At 45.6% G+C, this 15,679-nt stretch overlaps 2 protein-coding genes across 4 annotated transcripts; one reads left to right on the top strand and one right to left on the bottom strand.

The window, feature by feature from the left end:
• Positions 1 to 850: 850 nt before the first annotated feature.
• LOC149329620 (zinc finger protein-like 1 homolog) lies at positions 851 to 6,773 on the bottom strand. Its single transcript, XM_089560355.1, has 6 exons — positions 6,488 to 6,773; positions 6,101 to 6,212; positions 4,326 to 4,531; positions 3,309 to 3,513; positions 2,384 to 2,510; positions 851 to 1,619 (listed from the first exon to the last, which is right to left on the bottom strand). The coding sequence occupies exons 1-6, from the start codon at positions 6,587 to 6,589 to the stop codon at positions 1,400 to 1,402; spliced, it is 972 nt and encodes a 323-aa protein (XP_089416481.1). The 5' UTR covers positions 6,590 to 6,773; the 3' UTR covers positions 851 to 1,399.
• A 248-nt stretch (positions 6,774 to 7,021) lies between these two features.
• Positions 7,022 to 12,899, top strand: LOC149329621 (UPF0415 protein C7orf25 homolog). Of its 3 annotated transcripts, none has more exons than XM_089560359.1 (4): positions 7,022 to 7,264; positions 8,031 to 8,334; positions 9,463 to 9,759; positions 11,112 to 12,899. In XM_089560359.1, exons 2-4 carry the CDS (start codon positions 8,047 to 8,049, stop codon positions 11,739 to 11,741), a joined length of 1,215 nt encoding a protein of 404 aa, XP_089416485.1. In that variant the 5' UTR covers positions 7,022 to 7,264; positions 8,031 to 8,046; the 3' UTR covers positions 11,742 to 12,899. The 3 variants fall into 3 exon arrangements, with proteins under 3 accessions (XP_089416485.1, XP_089416483.1, XP_089416484.1); XM_089560357.1 differs by having other exon boundaries at positions 7,022 to 7,227; XM_089560358.1 differs by lacking the exon at positions 7,022 to 7,264 and adding an exon at positions 7,289 to 7,407.
• Positions 12,900 to 15,679: the final 2,780 nt, after the last annotated feature.

Consider the following 15,679-nt stretch of genomic DNA (forward strand, 5'->3'; position numbering starts at 1 on the left):
AATTTTTTGTCCATGCGCAATGCAGGAAAGCCAACTTAGCAAGCTTTCAAGCTGTTTTGAGCGACAATGCCGATTCAGAAAATTTGAAAACTGGGCTTGCATGTTGACAGCCTTTAATGTGGATCCTAAAAACCAAGAATTAAAAACTTGATTATTTACTTTTAGGTCACAAATCATATACTTTAATTGACCGCTATCACATGCATAATGTCTGCCCTCCTGTACAATCCACAAGCATAGGCTGCACCAATATACACATATCATGGCTGTTTGAAACAAAAATCTAAAGAATAAACAGAATCACCCGGTATATTTGAGCACCTTGTGAACATGCCAGAGTTGGCCAGTTTTCGGATGTCTAACATTGATGTTCAGCATAGTATAAAGAAAAAAAAATACGCCAAGCGGAAACGTTTTAGGCGACTGCAGCAACAGAGTTGAGAAATCTAGCAGCTTGGTCAAGAACCAGAGTAACTGGTGCACAATGCTGGTTTTGTCTATAAGGAAACTGGGTGTCCTGGCAGGTTAAATACACAGCTGCCTGAAAAATATCTTTATTACACTCGGATAGACACTGTTGATCAGAAGCATGTAGAAATATTGTTAGTTTGCACTAGTGCCAGTAATATAGGGCAAGGTAGAGATTGTGCAGTATTAGGATGTCTGTGCGTGCTTATCTCCTATCCATGAGTGAGGTAAGCACCCGAGAGCTTGTAAATGCTCACCTCTTGCGCATCTACTAGCCAAGTCTAAATGCAGCTCTCTTTTGGGCAAGAGATTCAACAGCTTGCAAGCCCATTGCAATAATGAAACACGCTTGAAGCTTCACTGCATCATTCTGAACAGGAGCTGGTGTAATTTGTTCCCACAATTTACTGAAGACAAAAGTACATCTGCAAATGGAAGGGTGGTCAACAAGAGCTTGCCGTTTCTCGGAGACAGTTTCGCAGTGTGGTTTTTGTCAAATTTACCTAGTTGTATTTACTGGCTGCCCAACTTTCCTTTCTCCCTGTCTGATGTCACAGCTAGCTGTAATTTACCGCAGGCGCTGCTCACTCCTGAAACCATGGTTAGGCCTAACTAGGCTTAGCGCACATTCTTGACATACAGAGAGTCCATTTTCCTTGACTCAATTTCTTCACGCATGGAATAGACTTGCACTTTCTGTCTGTATGCACACAAAACAGACAGCAAGGAATTTATTTACAGACTTGCAAAACCCACTGCGTCCAAAGCCCAACATCACAGTTAGGCTTAGCTAGGCCTAATGGCCACTCTGCACTCACTGGCCACAATGCAAGGAGCAGCAAAGCCTACAGCCTGACTGGTTTATTTCCCCACCATTGTGCGATATGCTGTTGGCGTCCCTCCCCCCACCCCCTTTCCTTCTCTCTTTTTTTTAACGTGGCTCCACGCCATGAGGTTCATCATTGACCCTTATGTCTGGGTTGAGCCTGGGATCTAGTAGTGGATCAGATTCGGCAGCTGCCCTGCCCCAGTGCAAGAGGAAATAGACTACGGTGAACAGCCCCAGGACAATGAGGATGGATAAGACGACCCAACGCTTTAGGAAGGTGTGGGGGTCTCGTCTGCGGCTGCCAGCCATGATTGTCCGTGACCTGCGGACAAATAGAGAGAAGGGAGGGGGGGGGTTATGGGGGTATACTGTCATGAATCAAAACTACACTATGCCAAAGAGGCAGCCCTAGTGGAGGGCTGTAGGGTGTATGACGCGCGCTCTAATCTAGGTCCACAAAAGAATTTTTGCAACAGATATTTCGGCATAATTATTCGCATTTGACACTGTTCAGTAAACTGCATCTCTTAAGGCCTGATAATTTTTTCTTGATCATGGTAACGGCTAGGTAGACTGGTTGCTTGAACTGATAAGCTGTTAGCATATAGGATGTTTGAATTTTACCCAGGGACATATATTAAATCACCAAAGTGCTCTTCTTTTCTAAGTTAATAATGACACTGATAAAGAAGGCCTGACTATATGATGACCATTTTATTTATTCAGTTGTAGCGTACAGTGCAAGGTACAAAGCACAAGCAGAGAAGAAGAAACTAAACAAAATCACAGAAGCCACAGGACTTTCAAATCGATGCTGGCTGCTGTCATAGCACAAAGTGAAAGCTTTATAACATCGAGTTTTGCAGTTGACATTTTCGTTTGAACTGGCAGGCTAGCAAAAAAGGTTGCTGCCTCAGAATAATCCAGTTATCGTTTAAATGTAACTCATTTCATTCCAATTGCATCACCATGCATACATTGCAATCAACTTCTTTACACTGCCACGTGTTCAAGACAAGGATGCTGGATCTAATTTAATCTCGTCCCCCACTCAAGAGACAACAAAAAATTGAGTGTGACACTTACTTGATCCAACGGGACAGAAGTTCGAAACCGGACCGCCGCTTATACTTGTCTTCATCGTAGTCTGGAGCGGATGTGACGAAGTTGCCTTGGGTTGCTGTGAATATCTTCCGCGACGACGTCACATTGCCTGCATCGCAAAAAGCACGGCACATTAGAACTGTTCTTTTCCTGTTCATAAATTTTTCTACAAATGAATTCACATAGCCACGTGCTAGAGATGGCACACTTAAAATGGAACCACAAAGAATTTGACAATGCAGCATTAGCCTGAACAACTTGCGCTCGCAAAAGCTGGGCCCCAAGGGAAAAAGAGTAGGTGATGGTGCAAGTGATAGGCATGAACAGCGCCAGGAAAGTCAGAGTCAAGTGGTGTGGCTTTCTAAAAGTATGCCGTGCCCTCCAGTACAGTTAGAGAACAATGAACATGCTGAATGCATTGCAGTGAAAAGAAAAAAAAAGCACGATGACAGTTCTCATATCATGCCAAGTCAAAAAAGGTTAATACAATGCACCTAGGAGTGCTAACCTTATAGTACAACAAGAATGAGGCACGCCGTAGTGGAGATCTGAGAAATGGTTTAAAATGGCTGGGTTTTTTCAAAATACCTTCAGCAAACAAAACCGGTGCGCACTGGTGTGCACTGGTGCACTATTATAGCTTTGAGAAATGCACCAGTGTGCATAGGGCTCCACTACACCGCGGGCCCCTGCACACCACATTGGTTTGGGGCAACTCTGGTGCAAGTTTATCAAAGATGCCCTTGCATACACTAAAATCTAAGCAGACAGGCACTGAAATGCAGCTGCTACAACTAGAAAGACTACCCATGACCTGATGCTCGGCAGCAGAGTGCCACCGCTGTTGAGCTACCCCAGTGAGTTCCATGACGGTGCGTGCATTTCAGAATTGGCAACAGCCACTCACTGTTGGTGGTGGAGCCATAGTTGACGCTGTTCTCAGGTGCGATGCTGGAGTGCAAAGGTGGTACCATGCTGGGTGCGGGGTTCTGAGGACGCCATGGTTGTTGCTGTGGAGGCACCGACTGGGGTGGAGGCACGGACTGGAGTGGAGGTCTTGACGGGCTTCCGCTAGGCGGTGGCAGGCTGCCTTGTTGCCCCTGAGCTTGTTTCTGCGAAATTCAGTCACGATTACCGATAAATGCTGTGAAAGGACGCTTCCTTGACGTTGTTTAGCGATCTACGAGCGGTGTAAATGAAAATGACAGGGGTAACATCACGGGCTCCTTAGCTTACACGGTTGCCTTATCTCAAATGAGCAGTACTTAGCAGCTCCTTCAGTAAGAGGCACTCAGAGCGATGAGGAGCCACTTGGAAACGTGTCTGGTCTCAAGAATGTGTGTCCAATAATAGAAATATATGTCCCAATTGGAAAAAAAAGCAACAATACATTTATAAACTTGCATCTGTCCAGAAATATGGATGCCTATGTGTGCTTGTTTTGCATTTTAAGCGCACTGTTTCAATGCTCTAGATGACTTGGCAGGAACAAAAACAAACTAGTTGGTCTGACAACCTGCCACAAGTGGGCTTTTACCGCATCGGGCGGATTTGGGGTTGCTTGACGGCGGATCGAATCACTGGTCCGTCAATGCAACGGTTTGGTGCAGGATTTTTTTCCCAAGCCTCTCATCCAAGAAAAGCTGAGCACTAGGCCGGGGGAAATCTTGTACCCATTAGAAAACCCATGGGTCCCCGGCGGCACTGGGGATCGAACCCAGCACCTCCCAAATGCGGCGCAGTATAGATAACGTTAATTAGCTCTGCAAATTGCTATTGCCTCCTGAGCCAATTTGTATTAAATTGCCTCAAATAAAAAAGAAACAAACCTGGCTGGATAAAATTTCACCACACTTTCTAGCTGGGCATAATCACCCGCGAGCTTCTAGAGAAGCAAGTTCAGAGTTTCACAACGTGCTCTTACTGGCAACGGAATCTCAGGTAAGGAAGGTCCATCACTGGCCCAGGAAGCAGACTTGAGGAGAATGTTGAGGGCATCTGCGACTGGGGAGTCAATATTACTGGCTGGAACAATCGCCGAGCCACAGGTCGGACAGCCGTAACCTGCTGGTGCAGTCGTCTTGGGCATTCGTTTGCAGTGGTCGTCCAGGCAGGCCCAGTGGAAGACATCTAGGGATGCGAGATCAGACAAATTTAGTACAAAGATGAGGTGCCAGAAAAGGGAAGTTACATACTAAAAGAAACCACGGAACAATATTTAATGAGCTTAGGAAAAGTGCACCGTAATAATTTTACAGCTAGCTTTATTAACACCGAAGATATTGGCAATTAAAAAAAGAGAGAACAGGCCAGGCATGCCTAATAAGAAGGCTTGACCCCACTCTACGTCATTCGGGGGGGGGGGGGGGGGGGGGGTCATAACTGGTTGCAAGCAGCAATTTTTAAAACTTATTTGTAAATTATAGGGTTCACACAGAGTTCGTAAATTTGACTCAAATACTTATAAAGACCATCTCTACAGATTTGTTGCATTAGAATATGACCATCAAAATCGTTTCAGGGTCCCTTTAATGTGACAAAGGATGCTGCTTGTAAACGTCTTTAATCTTTCAGCCCTCATCGTGTGCGATTTTATGAGCCCGTCAAAGCTGCACAAGAGGACATTGATGCAAGCGCAAACAAAGAAGATGCGAACACAGGAAACAAGGGACAGAATGATGGTCAAGTTATGCTCATAAGTTAAAGAAAAAGGTAAAGGCAAAAATGTGATGAGCACTCATTGCATAAAACAGTTAACTGGACCGTGACATCACAGGTCCCCTATCTTCATTCTGTCTCTTATTCTGCCATTCCCCTTTTCGTTCTTTCCCAGAGTGGTCTAACAGGACTTGTACATGTTCTGCCAGTCAGCAGCCCCATTCTCTCTCAAGTTAAAGCTTTCTCTATTTGTTCGCATAGCGAACTGCACTTTGCTTGATGTAGCAACTTTAAAAGGAGAAAAAGTGTGACTGCACGAAAGGTGCATCCTAATCTACCTATGTCTTAGTTGGGAGTAGAATGAGAGAGTTATGCAACAAACAATTAGTAGTGAAGCACCAAGCTTCATTAATGCTTGCACATGGTGCCATACAGCTGTACTGCATAGTGGTGCTTTGACTTTTATATTTCCATATTCTTAGTAAGATACCCTTGACGCAACTTAGAATATGCAGAAAGTGATGCAAAATGACCTGCATCAAAACCAAGCCCTGTTGCTTTTAAAAGATTTTCTGGCACTATGGTCAACTAACTTAGGGAATATAACCTGTATTTTGTAACATATACCAGGTTACCGATATTCCTACGAGGCTACTTCATTGTTCTGTGAGCTCTTTCGGCATGCTTGTACCATGTTCGTCTCTTCAGTGTCATATCCTTTAAATGTGCATGTCAATATGATATTATTTCAAGATATATTCCACTCTTCTGTTCTCGTCTGAGCTGCGAGTGCTTGTAAGGAAAAAAAAAAAAAACGGTAAACAGGTGATGCTAGTTTTCAGCCTTTGAAAAGTCTAGATGAAGACACGTGATCTGCTACTTCCGTTTCCTTTTGCCATTGGATGCAAGCACCACAACGTCATCAACACGTAAGCATCAACAACCATACGTGGGCGTGGCTTCTGACGAGTAAGATTGCGCGGTGCACATTTTTTTTTACATTTGCTGTACTCCACAGCACAGGCTGCAGATTTGACTTACGATAGCACAAAAGCCGTGTACATGTCCCGGTACCCAGGTCTTTTCGGCAGATCTGGCAGATAGGGTCGTAGTCACTGTCTTGCAGCCATTGAAGGTAGCTCTGGACAATGCACTGCAAAAAGATTTAAACGAAACTTTCGCTTAGTGCACGGCTATTATCTTTTGCCTAAGTGGAGATGCGGCACAACTTTCGTCACATGCCTCCTTTGAAGTTTAAACTTAAAAACAAACCAGTTTCCAAGAGACGCGACGCCATGGGGTGGTAAGATATGGTACAGTGATCGAGTTTAGAAACAAAACAATGCTAGTTAAATCGATTGCTGTCTGACACTACAATTACGGACTGGACGAAGAAACGTCGCTAACCGTGAAAGAAGATCCACTCACCGTGGGATGCTGGGCTACCATACAATGTTCGCACACGTTAACACGGTGTTCATAGCAAAACTGGTTGGTCACTTTCTTTCGGGGACACTTGCACAAACCCATGGTGCCGCTCTCTCCCAAGCTTGAGCGGCGCTCCGGAATGACAGATTACGAGTAGAAGTTCATGGATAGTCGGTCGGGGTGGCGATTGTCTCTTTTTTTAACCGTACGTTGCGAGAAAGCCGGAAACAGTCGCTGTCATAGCTCGCAGCTTTTGCCACGACTTGCGCTAGATGCGATCGTGCGGTTTCGGTTGCATCTCGGTAGCCAGCCGCAGTTAAGTATTTAACTTTGAACATTTTGCCTTTCGTAATAATGCTGCAAAAACTTCAAAAAGTCAACATCCCATAAAAATGAGTGACTTCACTTTTAAACAGGTGATATCATGGTGCTCAATTGAGATAGCTAAATGGTAAACCAAACTACAAGCACTACATGCGACCAAGTACGACAGAGCGGCTGGCGTTGATCGACTCGATTTTGTTTCTGTTTTGTAAACAGGTGGGATTCCAGTGGGCTGTTTCTGGGCAGCTCGCGCGAAGAAATTTTTCTTTCACTGTGGTTTTTCCCAGTGTATCAGGTTGTCAGTTTGCGTCGGTACTGTTGACGCTTCCTGCGACCTGTCGCCAGTCGGTTTGCGCTGCTTTATGGGAGTCCGGCGCTGATTTTACGACGAGAACACAGCTGAGTGCGGCCGCTTGGTAATTAATACACTGGCTCTTTGCCTCAAGGCTGTCGGTTGGTGCTTTGGAACTACGAATTGCGTTCTGATAATAATCTTTGTTGTTCTTTGTGGCCAAGACGAGTTTGTTTTGTCGCCACAGGCCTTTCGCCGAAGAATCCGCGCATATAGGAATTGCCGAGAGCGCGGTACTGTGTTGGTACGCAAATCTCCGTTCTAAAGTGTTTGCACTTTTGCATGTAGTATCACACATTTGATAGATTAAGTGCATCCATCTATTGAAGCAGCGAGTCAAGTGCTTGTGCAGCAGCTTTGCATAAAATGATCCGTTAAAACAGCTTGATTATGCCAGCATCGTACTTATTTCAGCTAATACTTTCTGTGAGTGCTTGTACTACGTGTGCACTAGAGCATCTTGTTTCCTCCCTAAACGTCATGTTCGCTTTTTGGAGTGGAAAGTTTTCAGTGTGCTTACGCGTTTTTGAGTGCCCTTGAAGAACTGCGAAGTATTATATCAAGCAAATACAGCCCTAGGAAAATAAAACGCAGAACACGCGTGAGTGAATTGGCTCTGTCGGCGTTGATATGTCAGTCTTATCGTTGTATTTCTTTGCTTTAAAGCATTGGTGAACCAGCGGAACCAGCCAACCCCGCAACGGTTAATCACGATGGTGGTTCCCCTAAGCCCCGTTAGAATGCGCTGATAGTACGCGAGGCCACGAGCTCCCGCGTTACCGCTAACCATGAGTAAGATAGTTCTAATGTGATGTAGTTTCTATGCGCTGACTGCTTCTCACTGTGTTGCCCTCATGTGATGGCCAGGACTTCTGGCGGGGACATGGTGCTCGAGCAGGACAGCGCTAGGGAGAAGGTCCTGGAGAAGATTGGCGAGGCTGAGAAGCTGCTGGCCCAGTGTGACTCCCTGTGCGTATGTCCGGGCAAGAGCAAGCTGCAGCGCAAGATTCAGGCCGAAATCAAGTTCCTCCGCAAGCTCTGGAAAGCGCCTGAGGCCATTAAGGAGGAGCACCTCCGGTGCACGAACCTGGCCTACCTATCTGCAGTCGTCACTTGCTCGCTGGCTGTCACGGGGCTTGTTGACGTGCTGAAGCCTTTCTCCCTGCCTGAGGTGAGAACTCTATTTGATCTTTCTTATAGCCAGTCTGTTATAGCTGGGTGTTATAGCCAGTCTGCAGATAATGTGACAAAGAATTGTTAATGAAATAGATGAGGAACTAAATCATAACATGTAATGTGTATGAGTTTATAGTTTATGGGGTTTAATGGCCCCAAGCGGCTCAGGGTATGAGGGACTCTGTAGTGAAGGGCTCCGGAAATTTCGACCACCTGGGGTTCTTTAACATGCACTGACATCGCACAGTATACGCTCCTCTAAAATTTCGCCTCCATCGAAATTTGACCGCCGCAGCCAGGATGGAACCTGCATCTTTCCGGTCAGCAGCCGAGCGCCATAATCACTGAGCCACCACGGCGGGCCGTAGTGAAAGCGAGAGCTGTTTGCATTCCTGTGCAGTCATCAGCATTATTGGATAGTCATGAAGTGAGCATGGGCTTAACAGATAATGTCAAATAACTGCACCGCTGAACATGCATGCAGCGCACCAACAGAAATTATGCTCAGTTGATAATCCGAAACATTAACAGGGTGCAACCACACAGAAAGCAGAAGGAATGGCACCAATGTGTTTGTTTTACATTGCAGCAAACAATACTTTGCATTTTCTAAAATGCAGTGCAACGGTTCTTCTGATGCAACATTTGGATGCCCATGCTTCTTTGCTGTTTCGTTTGTCAACTTTGGCATATCGTATCACTGTCACCACTTGCATCCTAGAACTTGTCAGCTTTCAGAGGGACTGCACCATGGCTTGTCCGTCATGGTTGTCCGTTATGGTTTGTCCGTTATGATTTGTCCGTCATGGTTTGTTTGTCATGGTTGTCCGTCATGGTTGTCCGTTATGGTCCATCTATCATGTTTGCTCCGTGGCCGACTCATAGTGTACGTAAACAAGATCTGATGTTGCTTGTGAGAATGCGAAGGGTAAAGGCGCTAAGAATGACTGTAGACGTTGTGTAGATATTGACAGAGCTACTAGCAACTGTCACATTAAATTCTCAAGGGCAGGAGGTTCTTTAGGCAGCATTGCTTTGTGTAGAAGAAAGCAGAAATTTTGCAACTTCGTGAAAAGGTCCTTCAAGGAGGTCCTTGGAGCGTACTTAGGCAATGATGTTGCAGGGCAGTGGTGCGGATCTGGAGAGGCACAGGCGCTGTGCAGACCGGACCATTGTGGATGTGGTGGCCCACCATGGGGCTACGTGGATCAAGGTGGTGGCGCGGAACCCCGATGCCCTGCTGACATCGTCGCTGGGCGATGGGGAGTACGGCCGGCGTACCATCCTCGACCAGCTCCAGGACATGGTGGAGTGTGCGGGGTGCCATCCGCACCTGTACAAGGCCCCTGAGGTCAAGGTGTGGACGGTGCTACCTGTGTGCAAGCCGCTGCGCGAGATCATCCAGACCGTTGGTGCAGAGGTGGGTGAAAAAAATAAATGAAGTGACCAAAATTAATGGTATGCGTACTGCTGTATGGATGGATGATAATGGCTTTACCCTTTGTAACGGGCGGTAGCTTTCGCCACTTAGCCTATACTTCCGTCATGGTTTGTCCGTCATGGTTGTCCGTCATGGTTTGTCCGTAATGGTTTGTCCGTCATGGTTTGTCCGTCATGGTTTGTCTGTCATAATGCACATGGGCAGTGTTGCTTCCTTTACTGACACTGTGGAAGCATTAGACGGCTTATTGACACGAAAACCCGGCATCGGCAAAACAGTGGAGGCGTTAAAAAACCCGCAATTGGTCGAAACTGTGTGATATCATCAAAGGCAGGAAAATACGAACTGTTAACCTGTAATAGTCAGTACTAGTACTTACAACTAACTGTACCTACTACAAAGGAGTAGAATAGGAATTGAATTGAAGTAGAATTGCAGTGCTTTCGCATTACTCCCACATAAGTTCCGTAAGTGCCCTCTGGAACTCCAACATAAGTTCCTTTCTTATGCCATAAGAGGGAACCTGCTGCAAGTGCCCTTCGCCACCTCCTTGACCAGGGAGGGGAAAGGTATGATGGGAAGGGGGAATTCAGTTTCATGTGGCACATGGTTGGGGTGGCTTTGTGAACTATGGGCGCGCGTGATGTAGCTGGTGTCACTTACACTCTTGGCGCAACAAGTTGCTCTTTGAACTTGCCTTTCGATGATTTTCTGCAGTTCGTATTGTGCAGTAGTTGGCACTGAAGTTGAAAGTAACAAGTTTTTCTTCACTTCACAGAAAAAAGCATGGGAATCTTTTAGAACATTTTAGCATTGCTGAACTAAACAAGAAGGTGAATTAGCCTATATTGAAAGTGGTGGAAGTTGACCACAAGAGATGCACACAACACAAACTTATTGTTGCAGAAAGCATTTGCTCCTGTTGCGGCGTTGCCATTTTTGTGTTTGCACTCATTACACATGTTTATTCAGGCTGCTATTAGAGTTTCATGATTGGTTACTTTAATTCATATTGCATTCAAAAGGTGAATGATAAAGGATAGGAATGATACTGATGCAGATTGAATGGCTGTGTAATAAGCTGGGCATATTTATTTGGCATAAATGGTAGAATTTTGGGGGTTTGCCTGTATTTTAAAGTTACATTAGAAAAATGAGGGTTGTCAAAGCTGCTTGCATGAACGAATGTGTGGGATGTTTCATAGTACAGTGGCATTGGGTGTGTTTATCTGTTTGTTGTCGGAAACAAGATAATCTGATTGTAATATTCAACTGCGCTTTTCAAGTACCAATATTTTGAGAATTGTTCATCGTCTCTCCTTGCTGCACAGGTCTTAAATCAAGAGGATGTGCTGGCCGTAAGCGACGAAGCTACCGAGGCCGCAGATGACGACGGGGTGGGAGTTGATGAGTGTTCGGAGAACTTCACGGCTCTCAAGCTGCACGAAGTGCCGGCAGACGCTGTGCTGAATCTCGACGTGTCCTCCATGATTGCGTACGCCTCCGCGCTGACAAACGGGCGCTGCCACTTCCGCTTCCGCGAGAACGTTCTGACCGAGCAGGCCGAGAACGAGCGCCGAAACCCCGTCCGGCCAGCCCTCGACGAACTCTTCTCGAGCCGCAAGCTCGTCTGCTGCCAGTCGGCTTTTGACGACTTCTCGACCATCGTGAAAGTGATGGCTGGTCCGTGCGAGTCAAAGGCTGCGCAGAGACTATTTGAGCGGTTGGAAGTCGTTCCCGATTGCCCTTCTGAACGGGCCACGGCGCTTGCGCTGCGAGGGAAGATTAGGAAGAGGTCGAAGGTCATCTTCGGAACCGGTGACCGGCTGAAAGCGGTGACAGTGACTGCAAACAGCGGATTCCTGAGAGCGGCGAAGGCGCAGAGTGTCGATTTTGTGGCGTATGTCCACGAGTCGCGTGCGCTGACAGAGGCGAAAGAAGTGAATGCTACGCCAATTTAGGACACTTTTCCGAATTTAGAGGAAAACTTCTCTCTCTCTCCGGTGCTTGCTTGCTCAGTCTTCCCACAATATCGTGTCTTTTTTCCTTTTGTGCGGTTTAGATGTGCAGTCATACTGCACGTCCGAGAAGGTGGGAATGCCTTTAAACTAGTTATGATCGTGTTTGAAGATAGCCACGTATGCTGCCAGATGGCTAATGTGAGCTTACTATTCGCATAATGATATGCTTCAGTTGTGAAAGTGGAATACAATGTTGCCTTGTTATCCACTTTTCAGTTTACAATGCTTTTAGATTGTGCACTTGCCAATTCCTGTGCCAATTCCTTTGCTGTGGTTGGCAGTTAGCAGGCAAGAGTGAAATTTCGCTAGTCTCATCTTGGAATTGATTACTCTGGGGTAATGCCATGTAGCCAGTAATATGGCTGCTGTATGGACTTGGATCGCTCTTCAGGCAGTGGCTTTATGACCAGAGTCTCCATTAATATTGACCTGCTGTTTTTTTCTTTTCTGAAAATAGTGCTGACCAGGTTCCTTGAACCTTTGGTGATTGGTAGAAAGGTAATGGAAACATATTCACTAGTCTTTTTGAATATTCCAATGGTTTGCGCTTTCAAATTTTAGGTTTTGAGCTAATCTGATTGCCTTGCGATATTCTTCAAGCATGCGAAACCTGGGACTTATTTGTCACCCCTTATATTTAATGTCGTCCAATTGATGCTGTGAGCACTGTATTGCGATGATAGTTATGATCGATATGTTTGAATGGTCAGGATTTTGTGTAGTTTTTCACTGTAGTTTTAGTTAAATGATGCCAGCCTTAGTCTGGGTATTTTGTTCACCCACTTGCCTCTATGCCTCTGGTGACTTCCGACACGTCTCATCATTGCTTCTATTTGGAAGCCCATTTAAAACTTCTCCTCACTGATAGCACTTAGCTTGAATGACCTGTGCCTTGTCGCTGGTAACTATTAAGCAGGCCTGGCTTCACGGTGATTTATTCGAGATATCTCAAGACAGTTTTGGTCGCTGTTTGCTTTCAGAGAAGTGCCTGCTTTGAGACTGGCATATATGTCAAGCGAACTGGTGGTTTGGTCGAGCACTTTGCCCGAAACTCGTATTTTTGTTGTCATTGTGCAATATAGAAATGAATTGCTTCTCTCTATGCCTATCTCATCTCTCTTCTAAACATAGTACGCTTTTTGTATCTACCAGCAGCTGTGTCAAGGAAACTTTACGAGACCCTTGGCGAGACCTTCAGAAATTTGTTCCACTAGTCCTTGAAATGGACTCTGAAAGTGGCAAATGTTATGCGTTTCTGCATTACGATGCTTACACCTTCACTTGCTGCAAAGACACTCTTCGTAAGAAGTGGTGTAGGTATATCGGTGGATGTAAATAAGCTGACATGTTCGCAAATGTAGATTTTGGGCTACTTTCTAAGAAAGGCCCGCATCGTGCTCTGTGGCCAAGTGCGTGCCCTTGTGCTGCCCTCTACAGAGTGTACTGAGAATTATTGCCAGTTTCGCTGTCACCACATAGTGCTGTGGGTGCCACAAGCGTGTGTGCTTCTGGCAACAATGTGGTAGCACTGCTGCTCTGGTGAGACTGAGTTAAAACCAAGTTTTAAAAAATTGAGGAGGAGCGGGCACATTATGTGGCCCGAGTGGCAGCATCAGCTGTACTCTTAAAAGGGATGTGGAAGAAAAACTGCAACAAGAGAACGTATCTAGGGCTTCAGCAGATTGGACAGCCGTCGCCGTAACCCGGTTCGTAGAGCACCGGACGCAAAATTGGGAGGTCGTAGGTTCGGATCCCACTGGCGGCATGTGATTGTTTTTTCTTCTGCTTTTAGTAATCTCCCATTACTGAAAAACTGCATATTACAAAAAAAAAAATACATCCCCTATACTGCTTGGTTTTGGTGGCTGTTGGCTTCCGTCGTGATAACTATGACAGTTAATTGGGTGTTGTGACTGTCATGTGACCCACTGATTTGGGTTGTGCAACCCACTGATCATATGAATGATGACATTGGGCCATGTGATCTTACTATAAAATAACATTAGTCGTGGTGGCTCAGTGGTTATGGTGCTCAGCTGCTGATCTAAAAGACGTGGATTTGATCCCAGCCGCGGCGGTCGAATTTAGATGGAGGCGAATTTCTAGAGGCCCGTGTACTGTGCGATGTCAGTGCACGTTAAAAAGAATTCCAGATGTTCGAAATTATCTAGAGCCCTCCACTACGGTGTCTCTCACAGCCTGAGTCGCTTTGGGACATTGAACCCCGTAAATTATAAACCATATAAAATGACATCACATGCCGATGACCATGAGGTGTCAGGTACAAGGCCTAGCTATAACAGCTGATGCTGTAAAAAGATGCTGGCTCTTTCTTTGGCGTCTCCCCCAAAGATGGGCAAGGTGCTTATGTTTGTAGGGCCTCTAGAACGGAAATTCCTTATCTTTTTGTTCTTGGGGAGCCTCAATGGCTTTCAAAATGCGGTTAGGAACCCTGCAAGTTTTGGTTTCCATCTCTTCCTGCCTGATAAGCACTCAAGAAGGAACATGGGGACACATGGCAGCTCAGTAAATGCCTGAATTCAATCAGTGCCGACTGGCTAAAAAAGTCTGCAGTGAATAATTGTAGTCTAGTGCGATTAGTCCAATAATAAAGTGGGCAAAAGGAATGGTGGTGGTTTAGGCATGCGTGAATTTAGGTGCTCGGGGTACCCCATAAAACGCTGCACAGATCACCAGGGTTCTATGGAACCCTGTTTGAGAACCTCTGCTCTAGAAGCTACACCTACAAAGCAAACTTTAGGGACTTGACAGCCCAGCGCAACCTTCTTACGGCTCATGCGCGAGTGGAAGTGGCCAATCAGGCACCTCCACGACTTCCCTCCTTCCAACCTGGCGACTTGGTCCTCGTTCGTCGTGCCATCCGCGCTACTGGCCGTGCTGCGAAGCTTTTGCCCCTATACCGCGGCCCTTACCGTGTTGTTGCCCGGCTTGGCCCCGTGTCATACCATCTTGAAGACCTGCCCGAGCGTTGGCCATGCAGTGCGCACTGAATTTTTCCAGAGCATGTTTTGAACATGAAGCAATTTCTCTCCGGCGCACGCCGTGACGCCAACTTAGCTACCGGGTTGCTAAGTCGCTAGGTCGTACTATATAGGTGTAACTATATAGTACGAACTGCATGTCTGCTGCTCCTACCAAACTAATCACTAAGCTCCCAGAGCAAGTGCAATTAGTTGGTTAAACATTTTACTTGCCATTTTTTGTTTCCATCAAAAAGAAATTTTTTTTTGCCTGTACAGCATATTCAGGCCTTAAGAAAGACAGTTCCTTAGTTTTCTCGCGCCAAATTCTAGCTGTTGGATTTTTGCAGGGATGTGCAAAATTTTCTACGAAGTGTCATAATTGATGAAAATAGCAGCATCGAACTGCCACGACTTGTCAAGTAAACACCCAAAGGATCGTGGAAAGAATTTTTGTTTCAAAGGGGCACATTACTCGTAAAACTGTAAAAAAAAAATGACGTTACTACTGGTAGCAAGGTGTGTTTGCACAAAAATGGCAGAAAATGTGTTACCTCACTCACTGTTTTGGAAAATATTATTCAGTGCATTTGTTTTATGGCATGAGAAATTGTGAGGTGAAGAATGCAAAATTCACCTGAAACAAAGAGATCACACCTAGGTGCAGCTAATTCAGTTTTTCAGTTCTAATTCCTCTAAATCAGCAAAGCATGTTAACACATCAGCTAACTTATCAGTGTTTACTTATGTATGCTTAATGACGTGTGGGGGACTTCATACAAACTATGCCATTTAGTCTCTTTCAGCTGTTTTCTTGAGGTATGAACACATTTTAGCCACATGCTCGTTTGCCCCCACCCCCCACCCAGCTGAAAAATTGCCTACTAGCCTTGAATA

Source organism: Amblyomma mixtum, chromosome 9, assembly GCF_055824585.1.
Source record: "Amblyomma mixtum isolate Tamu chromosome 9, ASM5582458v1, whole genome shotgun sequence".
NCBI lineage: Eukaryota > Metazoa > Arthropoda > Arachnida > Ixodida > Ixodidae > Amblyomma > Amblyomma mixtum.